Source organism: Colias eurytheme, chromosome 1 (genome assembly GCF_061535395.1).
Source record: "Colias eurytheme isolate Ceu_HAF_F1 chromosome 1, ilColEury1 Martin Lab GWU primary, whole genome shotgun sequence".
NCBI lineage: Eukaryota > Metazoa > Arthropoda > Insecta > Lepidoptera > Pieridae > Colias > Colias eurytheme.
In genome coordinates this window covers 6012529-6029543 of record NC_142980.1, presented here as the reverse complement: position 1 = coordinate 6029543, position 17015 = coordinate 6012529, and the positions used below count along the sequence as shown (strand labels likewise).

Here is a 17015-nt window from a genome sequence, read left to right as displayed (position 1 = left end):
AAAATCTTTCATATTAAATGTACTAGGTTGATCCAAAAGTAATGATAATTGGGTATTTCCTGTGTACATAAAAATATAAAATAACTGTTTTATGCTTGCTCATGTAATCACTAAGTTATCACAAAAAAATCATATCAACAGGCCACGTTTCCAAGTATTAACATTAATTTTAATGTGAACAGTGCGAGCCAGAATGTTTCCCGACGAAAAGAAGAAACGACGATTCGACATTTAGAGAGTGAATTTCTAAATTTTTAATGAGATCAGGATAATTTTTTGTCACGATTTGTGACCATGGGCGTTACCTGGGTTCACCATGTTTATGCTGAAACCAAGAAACAATCAATGGCCTGGATGCGAGCTTCCAAAGTGACGGTGAAGATTTTCAAAGTGAAAATTAGTGGGATAGATTAAAGCGGCAGTTTTTTGGGGCGCCGAAGGAATAATTTTGGTGGAATATTTTAAGAAGGTAGTCACTATGTTAGGCTCTTACTGCACAGACCATATTAAAAGATTGCGGTAGGTTAGTAAGGAAAAGAGACATGGCAAACTGCGGGCTTGAATGTTGTTTCACCAAGACCACGCACCAGATCACAAAGCGTCAGTTGCAATGGCTGCCATTCAAAAATCGGCATTCCAAATGCTTGAACACCCACCCTGTTTGTTAGATCTAGCTCCTAGTTATTTCTATCTCTTTCCTCGGCACAAAAAACACCGTCTTAGCAAAAAGTTTTAAGACGATAGCGAAGAGATGGCCGCGTTGAGGGGTTTTTACGGATGAAGTCAAAGTTTTTTTTTCTAAGTTTTGGAAAAAAAATTCGAAGTATATTATCTAGTTAGAAGACTATCTAGCGAAATATTTTAACTGTAATGACCTGGTTTAATATTGATTATAATTACTTTTGGATCAACTCATGTACATGGGATAGTCATATCTCATACTAAATGTATGGGAGGGTTTCAAGTGAATTTTTTAGATATTTCTCGTTTTATTTTTAAAAATTTATTAGGGCCATTTTACTCATTGGGTTAAGTACTTTCAATATCAGTTTAAAGTTTTTTGATATCTGTAATAGTTACGGAATAATCGCCTGTGCACACTTAACGATTACACCCTGTATATATCTAGGGGAACCAAGTTTTAGATTATTAGATTAGACCTCTAGCGTCATCAAAATTTAATTTAAAATTACAGGTCTCATACAAACTCCCATCCCCTAGTTTAAGGGGTTGGGGGATGAAAGTTACAAGTTTTATAATTTTTTTTGTTGTTTGTGTGCTAATACTAGCTTACATACAAAATTTCAGCTTTCTAGGACATTAGGAAATACCTTAAGAATTTTGATGATCATCAGTGAGTCAGTGACGAAATTAGCGTTTTTTAGATATAAATAAAATCTGAAGTATAAAAGCTAATGTAATTAAAACTTAATACGTTCAATAAGTCCGCTATTGACAATATATCCCGAAAATTTTGTTGATCTAGCATAATCCAAACCCAAGTTATGAGGGTTCAAAAAAACGTCGAAGCGCTTCGAGAAAAGGTAGGTAGTGCCCGTGCGCCTCGCTTGGCTCGTCTTGGCGGGGGCACTACCGTGCCCCCAGATCCTATGTCCCGGGGTAAAAAGTAGCCTATGTCCTTTCTCGGGTATCAAAATATCTCTATACCAAATTTCATGCAAATTGGTTCAGTAGATAAGGCGTGATTGAGTAACAGACTGAAAGACAGAGTTACTTTCGCATTTATAATATTAGTATGGATTAAATAAAATATTCTAAACTAGAGGTCCGCCCCGGCTTCGTCCGTGGTACATATTATTTCGCAATAAAAGGTAGCCTATGTCCTTTCTCGGGTATCAAAATATCTCCATACCAAATTTCTTGCAAATTGGGTCAGTAGTTTAGGCGTGATTGAGTAACAGACAGACAGACAGAGTTACTTTCGCATGTATAATATTAGTATGGATTAATTTTGCTGGTGAGAGTATAGAGCATCGGCAATCGGCATGACGTGTACCGAAAATTATCCCAACTTATTAAGTTATTGCATAGCTTCTATCGCGGGCCTTCACTTCTGCCGGCACTCCCGGAGTGCAACCCGTCTTTTTTTTTATGCGATCCTCTTCTCATGGTCTTACTGATGAGTAATAGAGATTGAGTTATACCTATTTCAAAGTACCAAAAATAATGTATATGAATTTGAATATCTTGGATTTAAATTCTCTTATTAACCAACTTCAAAAAAAGGAGGAGGTTATCAATTCGGTCGGTATATTTTTTTTTGAAGTGTAAACTTCTTTAGCGGCGTTGAGCACTTTTTCTGTAATGGGTATAAAATCTTAAACTCGCGTCAGGACACGTGACCTGATCGAAAAAGCGTAAGATGCGGATGGATATCAAACATGCTCAACGAATCAAGTTTCACTTCTGCCGGCACTCCCGGACTGCAACCCGTCTTTTCTTTTTTGTATGTACACCGATTACTCCGAGGTTTCTGAACCGATTTACGTGATTCTTTTTTTGTTCGATGCGGGATGGTGTCGAATTGGTCCCATAAAAATTTTTTTCGGATAGGCCCAGTAGTTTTTATTTTATGAGCATTTTTGTCTGTACTCGATGACTAAATTGAAATGTAGCAAGTAACTTTGATTCACTTCCCGGTAACCGATTGAGCTGAAATTTCGTATACGTATGTAAATTGGATAGCTATGAAACTTTAATCATGACATAGAGCTGATTTGATGATGGAATCCGAAGGTGGCCATAGGAACTCAGTAATATATTGACTCAACTTTATCGAGTTTGGGCTCGTTTGATTCGTGTTGAAAAATACACTAAAAAGTATTAAATAAAAATAACTGCGTTAAAAAACACTAAGCACTCAGTATTAAGCCCGTGCGGCCGTGCACCATTTCTGTGATCTGTGCCGTTCACCGACATCAAACCTTTTTAGTAAATAGCAATCTAAATAATATGTAGTAATTAATAATATCAAATCTATTTTATTTTTTACTTTTGCGTTTTTGAAGTCGGTTGTTTTTAACGCAGTTAATTTTATTTTTGTATAGATTGTAGATTGGACGTAGAATGAAAAATTGTAACCGTTTTTAGGATTCCGTTCCGGAAGGGTTTAGGGTTTTAAAACGGGAAGGGAATCCATTACTGAGACTTCGTTGTCTGTTTGTCCGTCCGTCTGCCACCATATATTTTTAAGTTGTCATAGTATTTTCTATACACGCAGTGCACATCATTAATAATGAAACGTTTTTCCTTAAATAATATACAAAAACCTGCAACTTCCTTAAAATCCATGTTTTCGTTTCTAGCTTCGCGCAGCCGGCATACATACCGCTTTTCTAATGTTGCTCACATTTTGTCTATGAAAACATAAATCTTAAACGATAGCTCACGTGCGGGTGGTAAAGTTGGGCGGGTTGCTTGTTTGGGGTGTACACATAGATTTAATGATAAATGCGTCTGGAATTTTATAAGTATTTTTACGTAAGTACTAAGCGTAGATCTAAGGCGTAGATATGCAAAACTGTAACCTCGTTTGAGCATAGTATACCGACGGTGGTACACCCTGTAAGTATACAGGGTGTCCCACTGTTGGTATGCTAAGCTCAAAGGAGGTTATAGTTTTGCATACGCTGAGTACGTAAAAAATACTTATAAAATTTCAGACGCATTTTTTTTTCAAATAGATGAATTCTTAAAACTCTATGTGTACGCCCATAACAAGCAACCCGCCCAACATTGCCACCAGCACGTGAGCTATCGTTTAAGATTATGTTTTCATAGACAAAATTCTCACATTAGAGAAGCGGTATATGCCGGCTGCGCGAAGCTAGAGAAAAAAACATGAATTTTCAGGAAAAAATTAGCAAAAAATTTTTGACGTAATTTTGTTGTTTAAGTATTTTTTACGTGATCAGTGTATGCAAAACTACAAGTCCCTTCGCGCTTAGTATACCAATAGTGGGACACCCTGTATATGCAGCTTAGATCCATAACGGACAACTACGTAACGGATTTTAATTCAGTTTATTTTAATAGATATATAATTTACGTTACACTTACAAGAGGAAGGTTTTAGTATATCGTTTATTATAATTTTGTACAAATTATCTAAAATTTAGGGATATAATACTTAATTATATGTTGGAGACTTCGGACAAAAATTTGCCGTACGGGGGCTGTCGACGAAAATGCTGTCTAAACCCATATAGATATTAAGGATATTACCTATAACAAATTATTATGTCAACGGAAAAGGGACATGTCTATATAACTCTAAAAAAACATAACTACTATATCAATTTTAATAGGGACTTTAAAAAATTGGCAATTATAAAGCATTATTTGGAAAGCTACTTACAGAAATACTATAGGAAAACTAACTGAGAAATTAATGTTAGATCACTACATAGTATAAAACAAAGTCGCATTCTCTGTCCCTATTTCCCTATGTCCCTATGTCCCTTTGTACGCTTAAATCTTTGAAACTACGCAACGGATTTTGATACGGTTTTTTTAATAGATAGAGTGATTCAAGAGGAAGGTTTATATGTATAATAACATCCATTAAATAGTGGAGAAGTACTGTTATTTTTGAGGTTTCTAATGTTATGTCGTAAATAATTACATTTTTTCCGCTTACATTGCAAACGCAGGCTGAAACCTACGAGTTTTATCAAAATAATGTACTAATTAGTATTGTACACATTGAAAAGGTTTACAGAAAAGTCCGCGATGGCATATGTCTATCTCTTATGGATAACCCACAATAACTTTTTTTTGTCATTTACTTTTTACGACAAATAATGGCTAATTTTCGAAGCGATTTTAACCAATACAGCATTAATCCTTAACCAATTAAATACCTTGAATACATTGTTCATTTAATATAGATCTATATGGCCCCTTACACCGTATGATTTAAGAGAATATTTTCGAAGATATTACAGATTTAAAAATTGCGGGACGTACCGGCCGGCTGGGCCGCTGTTTTTATACATATACAACGTTAAAAGTTTTTCTGTAGTGTATTTAGTATCAGCATTGCACCCGTGCGAAGCCGGGGCGGGTCGCTAGTAAATTATATAATTACTAATTAGCTACCTAGGTTATCAGCACTGCTGATTATATTTTGAAATTGAATCATTTATATTTTTTTAAGATATCATTTTGATAATAACAAATTACCTCTTCTTCCAATAGGTACGTTATTCGTACGTATCATGAAAAAAATTGCTAAGTGCAATAGACCCACATAATTTCGCGTCATTTGTAACAGGATGGCGGTTCTACTGCAGGGGTCTTAGTACGCAATGACAAAAAGAAAAATGATGGTGCGAACGCTGATACCGGATGCGTTAAGATACTGTAATAAAAAATATAACAGTATCTTAAGATAAAATATTATAGTATCATCACCGTGTGTGACGCGCTTAATTATCGGCACGCAACTGGCAACTTCAAGTCAAGTTTTTGGTGTAGAGGGGAAAGTTTACGCGTGAAGTTTTAAGACCATTTTCTTAGACCATTTTAACCTTCGCAAGATTCCCCCACTACGCTAAAACGTGATCAAGTTACGTGCTAACAATTATTATCTACACTTAGTATTTTTTTTCAATTCATGCTGCATGCACGCAAACGGCCACTGGTGGCCAGCGACAGACACTTAACACATTTTATATGGGATAGTATTTAAAATTTAAAGTATGTGTTTCGAATTGTAAAATATGTTTGAAAAATACTTTAATGAGCAGAGTAGGTACTATTAGTTCATTTTTGAAGCAACATAATATAAGCTAATAAAATAAAAGTACGCTATACATTACTAGACTGGGGTAGAAGCCTTTAAAAATAATAAATTCTCAAACTACCTGAAATGTTTTTATCGACATCATTTTGCTTTTGAATATACTGAACAGAGAATTTTTTTTCTTTTGAAATATTACCGAAAAGCTGATACAAGAGAAGATATAGAGTTCGAGAAGTGTGCCTGATTTAGTAAAAGCTCATTATCACACTGTTTGTATGCATTTCCTGAGAACATTTACTATGGTGGTGTTTATTTTTTTTACACCATATGAAAGTAGAGATTTCAATTAATAAAAGGCTCTCCAAGTTTTTGAAAAAAGCTGATATTTTGACGGGTGACTTTTCGATTGAAAATTAGGTTGTTTTTTTGGTATTAATTCAAAATAAGGCGAAAAAATAAAAATTTTCAATCAAATAAATTACAGTGTATTTAGGACATAATAAAGTAAGTTTCCACCAAATTTCGTAGAAAAAAAATAAATTTTGAAGTAGATAAAAATAAAAAACCAAAAACTTGGTTTTTTGAATTTTTCACCTAAATTTTGAGGTTATGTGAAAAAATTGTGAATACAAAAGTTGTAGAACTTTTTATTACCTATAACTTTGCCATTGAACTTTTTTCCGTCGGATTTGTAGTTTTGTCGGAAATCGAGAGAGACCATTTTTTTCTCTTAAAAGCTCCCCCCTCCCTCTTCCCGAAATCGGATTGACCGTAAATTATTTTTTCTTTTATTTTCATCATATTCCCCTTCTTTTCTAATGGGTTTCATCCGACTGCGATTTTTATCTACTCTAGTCTATTACCCTTTTTGTATTTCTAGTCGCTCATCTAGTAATTTAGTCGCTCGTCTTGTAATTCAGTCTCGAATTAATTAATCACAACCCACGTGTAGCTCCATCTGTATTTTATTACTAGCTTTCCGACAGCGGCTTCGCTCGTGTAGTAAAAAAAAATGCGCATAATTCCCGTTCCCGTGGGATTGCTGGATAAAACCTATCCTTCCTCAGGTCTCAAGCTATCTCTGTACCAAATTTGAAATAAATCCATGCACTACTTTTTGAGATTAGCCCGTTCATACATACAAACAGACATACAGTCAAACAAAAATTCTGAAAACTATATTTTTGGCTTCGGTATTTATTGTAGATCACGCCCCAAGTATGATTTAAAAAAAATCATACTTGTACCTACAGTTTTGACTTTCCTACGATTTTATTAAGTAGGTACTAGCTTCCGCCCGCGACTCCGTCCGCGCGGAAAAAGTAAGATTTATTTATTTCTACGTATTTTTCCGGGATAAAAAGTATCTTATTTTATGCCCAGGATAATAAGGTATAATTATACCAAGTTTCATCGAAATCGAACCGTTAGTTTTTACGTGATGCCTTCACATACAGACAGACAGACAAAAATTTTTTTAATCACATATTTGGGTTTGGTATCGATCCAGTAACAACCCCTGCTATTTATTTTTTCAATATTTTCAATGTACAGAATTGACCCTTCTACAGATTTATTATACATATACTAGCGACCCGCCCCGGCTTCGCACGGGTGCAATGCTGATACTAAATACACTACAGAAAAATTGTGAACGTTGTATAGGTATAAAAATATAGCGGCCCGCTCCGGCATCGCACGGGTATAAAATACATAGCCGGGCGGCCGCAAACGCTACGTCCCGCAATTTTTAAATCTGTTCTTATTCGTTTTAAAGTGCCATTCTTTATATCTTCGAAAATATTCACTTAAATCATACGGTGTAAAGGGCCATATAGATCTATATTAAATGAACAATGTATCCCTGGTATTTAATTGTTTAAGGATTAATGCTGTATTGGTTAAAATCGCTTCGAAAATTAGCCATTATTTGTCGTAAAAAGTAAATGACAAAAAAAAGTTATTGTGGGTTATCCATAAGAGATAGACATATACCATCGCGGACTTTTCTGTAGACCTTTTCAATGTGTATAATACTTAGTACATTATTTTGATAAAACTCGTAGCCCGTAGGGTTCGACCTGCGTTTGCAATGTAAGCGGAATAAATGTAATTTTTTACGACATCACATTAGAAACCTCAAAAATAACAGTATTTCTCCACTATTTAATGGATGTTATTATACATATAAACCTTCCTCTTGAATCACTCTATCTATTAAAAAAAACCGCATCAAAATCCGTTGCGTAGTTTCAAAGATTTAAGCGTACAAAGGGACATAGGGACATAGGGACAGGGAAAGCGACTTTGTTTTATACTATGTAGTGATGTATAGATATGTGTAGATTACTTAATTATTATATTAAGTATATGTGTAGATTAATTATTATTACCCAATATATTTTGTCACTTGTTTAGTTTATTTGTCGCATAATCAAATTCACACTGCTCAAGTTATTAAAACGGTAACTCATAATCAGTCGCTCAGTTTTCTTAATCGTTTTATTATTCCCATTTTAAATATGCTGGTCTTTTGTACTTATCCTAACTCTTCACAATCGGCACACTAACGCACACTGAAGTAACAAATGTGGCTATAATAGAAAATTAAGCATTTGGAAGGGATATCATCCCTATTCCATACTTCCATCCATACTAATATTATAAATGCGAAAGTAACTCTGTCTGTCTGTCTGTTACTCAATCGAGCCTTAACTACTGAACCAATTTGCATGAAATTTGGTATGGAGATATTTTGATACCCGAGAAAGGACATAGGCTACTTTTTATCCCGGGAAAATGACGCAATCCCGGAAATCCCACGGGAACTGGAACTATGCGGGTTTTTCTTTGACTGCGCGGGCGAAGCCGCGGGCGGAAACCTAGTGAAATATAATATTTACCGTAATTTACCACAATACAGATTTTTGGCCGTTGGATGACACTAGGATCAAAGGGGCGTTGGTGTGCAATGAGGTTTGCCGACTCAAAAATCTTCTTTGTTTCAGAGAATTTATCTGATCTTGTAGATCTTGTAGTTGTAGAAAACTTTACTCAAATTTCTTCAGATATTGTAGTGCATCAGCGATGAAGTTATGAACACATACTTAAACATTTATATAGATAGTTAGGATTATTGAAATGGTATCTATTAGTAAAATTATTGTAAACCTTAATATATATAAATCTCGTGTCACAATGTTTGTCCTCAATGGACTCCTAAACCACTTAACCGATTATAATAAAATTCGCACACCATGTGCATTGTGCAGTTTAATCCAACTTGAGAGATAGAATAGTTTAAACATGTAGGTACCACGGGCGAAGCCGGGGCGGACCGCTAGTAGGGTATAATAATTACATATTATAACCGCACCAAGCAACAGATTTGCAACGAACTGTCATCAAAAGACTGTTAACAAGATGACGGCGTTATTTAATTGCGTTATATTTTCTGAATTTCGCCACCCGCCGATAGCCAAATGTCCCGGGTAGTACCTACTGTACCAGACCTACTTATTTTTTTAATTAGTTTATTTTTTTAACCCATCACCCATGGTTAATGTAATTAATTATCTACGCTTAGCATAAAATTTTCTGCTTCAAGGAATGACAGCTCAGTTTAAACAACTGTCAATACTCAATTATTGTTGTCAATAATTAATTAACGGTAATATCACACCTTTTCGAAGATCGAATTTACAAGGAATTTTCAAAACAGCTACCTACTAAATTACTAATTAGTAATTACTAAACTTTCAAGGAGCATAATATTAACAAAGGTACCTACTTAGACTGATATGTACAAAACTTACAACTGAAACGTTAATTAGAGGGTAGGTAGAACCTACTTTCTGTAGAATCTAAACTTATGTGTTAATAAATTCGTATTATGCGAAATTTAACTAATTAACCGAGAATTTGCTTTTTGAATCAATAATAATCTTATATATAAAAATGAATCGCAAAATGTGTTGGTAAGCGCATAACTCGAGAACGGCTGAACCGATTTCGACAATTCTTTTTTTATTATATTCCTTGAAGTACGAGGATGGTTTTTATGTAGAGAAAACGTAAATATGTACCACGGGCGAAGCCGGGGCGGACCGCTAGTCTTATATATAAAAATGAATCGCAAAATGTGTTGGTAAGCGCATAACTCGAGAACGGCTGAACCGATTTCGATCATTCTTTTTTTATTATATTCCTTGAAGTACGAGGATGGTTTTTATGTAGAGAAAACGTAAATATTATGTACCACGGGCGAAGCCGGGGCGGACCGCTAGTATATATTATATATGTTACGGCTAAAGGTAGGTGAGAACATAAACTTAAGATTAGCCGGCTAAACTTAGGTTTATTTTCGACGAGGTGTTAATGTTAGTTTGTTCTATCTTTAGCCGGCTAAACTTAAGTGTAACCGCAGGCCCGTGGCTAAAAATGTCGGGGTGGGTAGATTTGGTTACTATAATACATGTAAGGAACAGGGCGAGTGTTTTCTGGCACTTCGCCGGCTGCTGCCGCAGCACGCTCGCTGCGCTCGCTCGGCTCGTGCGGGTCTTAAGAGTTCTAACCTAACCTAACCTAGCCACCAGCTTTCTGCCCTGAGTCGGGGTGGGTAGATTTGGTTACTATAATACATGTAAGGAACAGGGCGAGTGTTTTCTGGCACTGTGCGGGCCCCTCAAGCCCTCCACCGGCCCGGCGCTAACCAAATCTACCCACCCCGACATTTTTAGCCACGGGCCTGCGGTTACACTTAAGTTTAGCCGGCTAAAGATAGAACAAACTAACATTAACACCTCGTCGAAAATAAACCTAAGTTTAGCCGGCTAATCTTAAGTTTATGTTCTCACCTACCTTTAGCCGTGACACATATAAATGAATCGCAAAATGTGTTGGTAAGCGCATAACTCGAGAACGGCTGAACCGATTTCGATAATTCTTTTTTTATTATATTCCTTGAAGTACGAGGATGGTTCTTATGTAGAGAAAACGTAAACATGTACCACGGGCGAAGCCGGGGCGGACCGCTAGTTATATTATAAAAACAATTAGGTACTTGTTGTTACTTGTTATTGATAAGACATAGGTACTTACAGTTTATACCATAGTAGATACCCATAGAGGTTTTGAGTACTTACATAATTTGGTTAACAATCCTTGATGTTAAATTTGGTGTGTCTAATTCGGAAGACAACTCTAAATTGACTCAAAATTGAATTTGAATTTGTTTAATACAACCTCTTAACTCACTGCCTCCAGATTCCAGAAGGAATACTAGAAAACATTATTATCACTCATGAATATTCTAGTTTTCTGTTGATAAAAGTGTTTTCAAAATTGTCTTTGAAATTCCAAACAACAATCACAAACTAATTAAGTACAAACTATGTCACATTAATATAATATACAAGTATTCATATCTATAGATCGAAGGTTAAATTAAAATATTGTTATATGTAGGTATATCATTATCACCATCATAACTCTGTGCATTTTAAATAATCTTATGTATAAATACAGGTATATATATGGATATTTTTATATTTTATATGGAATAAAATAAACAAATTTTTATATTAACAAGTCGCCTTAATAAAAAATATTTTAAATAATAATCTAGGTAAATAACTAACTCAAAGGCTTACATTATATTTTTTCATTCCAGGTGTTTGAATTTTATTGCCCATAATTGGTTAAGTTGCATATAATCAATTATTTAGACAAAATATTTATAATATTATTCAATATCATATACCTAAATATTATATATTTATTCATATTTGTAAATAGTGATTAAACCAAAATAATACACCATTGCAATATTTAACTGTTTATTAATATTTGTAATGAACCTTAAAATATTCAAAAAGTTAATTAATATCTTTGAAAATACATGTTTAATGAGGTTAATATAAATAATATTTTAAATTAATGTTTTTTTTAAAAGTCACTTTAACTAAAATATTAAATTAATGGAATATTGAGGCTCGAAAACAAATTAATGTTAATAATTTTTTGTATTTTACTTTTTCAGAATCTGTTAAATTCACAAAGAGAACTACATCTCAAGATATTACAGACAATAAAGATAAAACCACAAATGTGTCTGGAATTTCAAATCGTATAGTTCAAACATCCACTGAAGAGACAAGTATTTTAAGGGTTGATAATGTTCAAGATATTCAAGCAAAACAGGTTGCAAGAGTACCATGGCGTTCAAGTGGAATTGAAAAAAGTATTCAATTAAAGGATGAGGAAGTTCTTGAAACAAAGCACTGGAGAAAACAGCGCAAGAATTCAAATATTACTAATGATGTTTTCAGATCCTCAGAGGATTCAAACATTCTCCATATAGATAAAAGTGAAGTAATCAATAAAAATGATACTACTGTGGAAGCTAAAAATTGGCGTAAACAAAGAAGTGAAAAAGACAAGGAAATTCAAAGGATCCATGAGATAGATGATAGTACAATTGTACATTTAGCTGAGTCTGAAGATTCATTAACTGTAAAAAAAGATGTTAATGTAAGAGATAAATCTGATTTCAGTTTTGGAACAACTAAAGAAACTAAACCTTGGACACAGGAGGCAATAAAATTAAGACCAACAAAGACAGATAAATCTTTAAAACCAAAAGAACAATTAGAAAAAGTCCACTTAAAACCAGTACAAAAGAAACAATTTGATAATGTAGAGACAGTAGTAATTGATGAAAGTATTACCTCAGAGGAAAATACTATAATTTTAAAAGTTGTTGAAGAAGGCGAAAAAATACAGAACAACATTAAAGATGGTATTCAAGTAAAATCGGATAAATTACAAGAGCAAGAAAAACCGCAGCAAGTTGAGTTAAAACCGGTAAGGCGCGAAAAAGAAAAACACGTTGAAAAAATTCAATCGGAAGAAGTATCGTGGCGTACAGGTAAACGTGTGTCAAAGGAGGAACAAGCAACAGAAGAAGTACTTCTTAAACCGGTATCAAGAAAGGAAAAATCGGATGAAGAAAAACCGGAAGAAATTATTCTTGAACCATTTCATAAAGATAAAGTAAAACCCATTGAAGAGAATAAACCAGAAGAAGTCACTTGGCGTACCGGCAAAAGGAAGCCCAAAGAAGAACATGTGGAGGAGGTAAGTCTTAAATCGATTCCTAGGAAAGAAAAACCGCAAGAAGAAAAACCGGAAGAAACAAAATTGAAGCCTGTCAAAAAAGAGAAGAATATTGAAGATACTTCTCCAGAAGATGTCAAATGGCCAACAGGTAAAAGAAAACCTAAAGAAAAACAACCAGAAGACGAAGTTACTCTCAAACCTATACCCAAGAAAGAGAAACCAGAGGAAGAGAAATATAAAGATACACATGTGCCTACAGCGAAACAAAAGCCCTTAGCTGAAAGTGTGCCAGATGAAGAAACTTGTCCAAAGAGTAAAGGGAAGCCTCAAGAAGAAAGACCACTAGAGGAAGTTGTGCTCAAACCAGTACCCAGAGTGAAGAAATCTGAAGATAGAGTGGAGCCTGAAAAGGTAGAGCTAAAACCAGTAAGGCGTGAAAAAGGAAAACCAGTTGAAGAAATTCAACCCGAAGAAGTAGCCTGGCGTACTAGTAAACGTAAGCCAAGGGAAGAACAACCAGCTGAAGAGGTTATTCTTAAACCAGTGCCAAGAAAAGACAAACCGGAAGAAGAAAAACTGGATGAAGTTAATCTTAAGCCAGTTCAAAAAGACAAGGCAAAGCCTATTGAAGAGGCCAAACCAGAAGAAGTTTCTTGGCGTACTGGTAAGAAAAAGCCAAAGGAGGAACAAGCAGTAGATGAAGTTATACTACAACCTATACCGAAGATGGAGAAGCCGGAAGAAGATAAACGGGAGATAGATCACCTTAAACCAGTACAAAAGGACAAAATAAAACCCGTTGAAGATACCAAACCAGAAGAAGTATCGTGGCGTACTGGTAAAAGAAAGCCTCAAGTGGGCCAACCAGTAGAGCAAGTTACACTTAAACCCATACCTAAGGAAGAGAAACCAGAGGAAGAGAAGTCTAAAGAGGTGCCTACAGAAAAACGAAAACCCTTAGATGAGAGAGTACCAGATGAAGTAACTTGGCCAAAAGGTAAAAGACAGTCTCAAGAAGAAAACTCACTAGAGGAAGTTGTGTTAAAACCAGTGCCCAGAGAGAAGAAGCCTCAAGATATTATAGAGCCTGAAAAGGTGGAGCTTAAACCAGTAAAGCGCGAAAAAGGAAAACCACTTGAAGAAATTCAACCCGAAGAAGTTGCATTGCGTACTGGTAAACGTAAGCCAGAGGAGGAACAGCCAGCAGAAGAGGTTATTCTTAAACCGATACCAAGAAAGGAAAAACCGCAAGAAGAAAAATTGGATGAAGTTAATCTTAAACCAGTACAAAAAGTCAAGGTAAAGCCCATTGAAGAGACCAAACCAGAGGAAGTATCTTGGCGCACTGGTAAAAGAAAGCCCAAAGAAGAACAATCTGCCGAGGAAGTAAATCTTAAGCCTACTCCAAAGAAAGAAAAACAAGAAGAAGAAAAACCGGATGACATTAAACTTAAACCATTCCGAAAAGATACGGAGAAATCCTTGGAAGAGGTTCAACCTGAAGAAGTATCGTGGCGTACAGGTAAAAGGAAACCAAAGGAAGAAATACCAACTGAAGATGTTAGTCTCAGACCTGTACCGAAGGTAGAAAAGCAGGAAGAGGAACAATCTAAACAAGATCTTAAAGACAGAGAAAAGCCTACGGAACAAATGAAATCAGAAGAAGTTACTTGGCGCACTGGTAAAAGGAAACCGAAGGAAGAACAACCAGTGGAAGAGGTTGCTCTCAAACCAATTCCTAGAAAGGAAAAAGCACAAGAAGAAAAGCCAGAAGAAGTAAAACTGAAGCCCGTACAAAAACAAAAGACTGTGGAAGATACCACTCCAGAAGATGTCAAATGGCCAACGGGTAAAAGAAAACCGAAGGAAGAACAACCAGTGGAAGAGGTTACTCTCAAACCAATTCCTAGAAAGGAAAAACCACAAGAAGAAAAGCCAGAAGAAGTTAAACTGAAGCCCGTGAAAAAAGAAAAGACTGTGGAAGATACCACTCCAGAAGATGTCAAATGGCCAACGGGTAAAAGAAAACCGAAGGAAGAACAACCAGTAGAAGAGGTTGCTCTCAAACCAATTCCTAGAAAGGAAAAAGCACAAGATGAAAAGCCAGAAGAAGTAGAACTGAAGCCTGTACAAAAACAAAAGACTGTGGAAGATACCACTCCAGAAGATGTCAAATGGCCAACGGGTAAAAGAAAACCGAAGGAAGAACAACCAGTGGAGGAGGTTACTCTCAAACCAATTCCTAGAAAGGAAAAACCACAAGAAGAAAAGCCAGAAGAAGTTAAACTGAAGCCCGTGAGAAAAGAAAAGACTGTCGAAGATACCACTCCAGAAGATGTCAAATGGCCAACGGGTAAAAGAAAACCGAAGGAAGAACAAGCAGTGGAAGAGGTTACTCTCAAACCAATTCCTAGAAAGGAAAAACCACAAGAAGAAAAGCCAGAAGAAGTTAAACTGAAGCCCGTGCGAAAAGAAAAGACTGTCGAAGATACCACTCCAGAAGATGTCAAATGGCCAACGGGTAAAAGAAAACCCAAAGAAGAACAACCAGAAGAAGAGATTAAACTGAAACCAATACCTAAGAGACAACTTCCGGAAGAGGAGATACCAAATGAAAAAGTGGAAGTGCCTGCACCAAAACAAAAACCTATTGATGAAAGTCTTCCGGAAGACGTAACTAAACCAAAAAGTAAAAAGAAGCCAAAAGAAGATCAACCAGTAGAGCAGGTGAGTCTCAAACCATTAACCAGGGGAGAAAAACCGGAGGAAGAAAAACAGGCAGAAGTACAACTGAAACCAGTTCCAAAGGAAAAGGAAAAGCCAATTGAGGAGCTTAAACCAGAACAAATATCATGGCGTACTGGAAAAAGGAAACCTAAGGAAGAACAACAAGTGGAAGAGGTTATACTCAAACCGGTTCCAAAGAAAGAGAGACCGGAAGAAGATCAATCTAAAGATGTAGAACTCAAACCGGTTCTAAAAGAAAAGGAAGAGTCTATTGAAGAGGTCAAATCACAAGAAATATCATGGCGAACCGGTAAAAGAAAGCCAAAAGACGAGCGACCAGTAGAAGAGGTTGATCTCAAACCGACACCGAAGGTGGAGAAACCAGAAGAAGAAACACTGGACAAAGTACAATTAAAACCAGTTCAAAAAGACAAAGAAAAACCGGTTGAGGAGATTAAACCGGATGAAGTTACTTGGCGCACTGGCAAAAGAAAACCGAAAGAGGAACAACCTCAAGAGGAAGTTAAGCTTAAACCAGTTCCTAAAAAAGAGAAATCGGAAGAAGAAAAACCTGAAGAAATAAAACTCAAGCCCCTGAAAAAAGAAAAGATTATTGAGGAACCCTCTCCAGCTGATGTCAAATGGCCAACAGGTAAAAGAAAACCTAAAGAGGAACAACCAGCAGAGGAGGTAATACTCAAACCAATACCTCATAAAGAAGAGCCGAAAGAAGATACGCCAAAAGAAGAAATACAAGTGCCCGCATTAAAACAGAAGCCAGAAGTTAAGAGGAAGCCTAAAGAAGAAAAACCCAAAACAGAGATTGTGATTAAAGAAGAACCAGAAAATGTAGAACTTAAGCCAATAAAGCGTGAAGAAAACATTGTTGAAGAAATTAAATCAAATAAAATAAAAGTTGCTGAAGAGGTTGTTGTCAAATCGGAAGAGCCTGAAGAGAAAAAAGAATCTCAGGAGGACCAATTTACAGATGTTGTAGATGAAGTTATTACTCATAACGAAAAAGTCATAAAAATGAAGAAAGTAGTTAAGAAAGTGTCACTCGAAAAAGAAACTGAATTACAAAAAAGTTCTGAAAAAGGTAAGTTATTTCTTTTATGCATTTATCGACATTTTTTAAAGGATTTGTCAAGTACACGTATTCTACTCATTATTTTTTGTCTGTTGTGGATACTCAAACGTTATACCAAACACACATATTATATGACAATATTATATGTTATATGTACTAACATATAATTATATTATTATTATATTGAACACAATATGTAAATTAAATATGTATATAAAACGTCATTTAATAATCGCAAAAATAAATTATATGGTTTATTACTTATTGAAATTTAAGTTCAGATGTGAAATCATCATAAAATATATAAATGGA

The 17015-nt window shown here is 35.4% G+C and overlaps 1 protein-coding gene across 1 annotated transcript in view; it reads left to right on the top strand.

Moving 5' to 3' along the window:
• Positions 1-542: 542 nt before the first annotated feature.
• LOC149911015 (uncharacterized) overlaps positions 543-17015 on the top strand; it is a 73167-nt gene continuing 56694 nt past the window's right edge. Inside the window, exons 1-5 of the mRNA XM_090120002.1 lie at positions 543-600; positions 11808-12566; positions 12603-15505; positions 15653-16249; positions 16388-16484. Of these exons, the coding sequence (XP_089976128.1) occupies positions 543-600; positions 11808-12566; positions 12603-15505; positions 15653-16249; positions 16388-16484 (4414 nt within the window). The remainder of the gene's footprint in view (positions 601-11807; positions 12567-12602; positions 15506-15652; positions 16250-16387; positions 16485-17015) is intronic.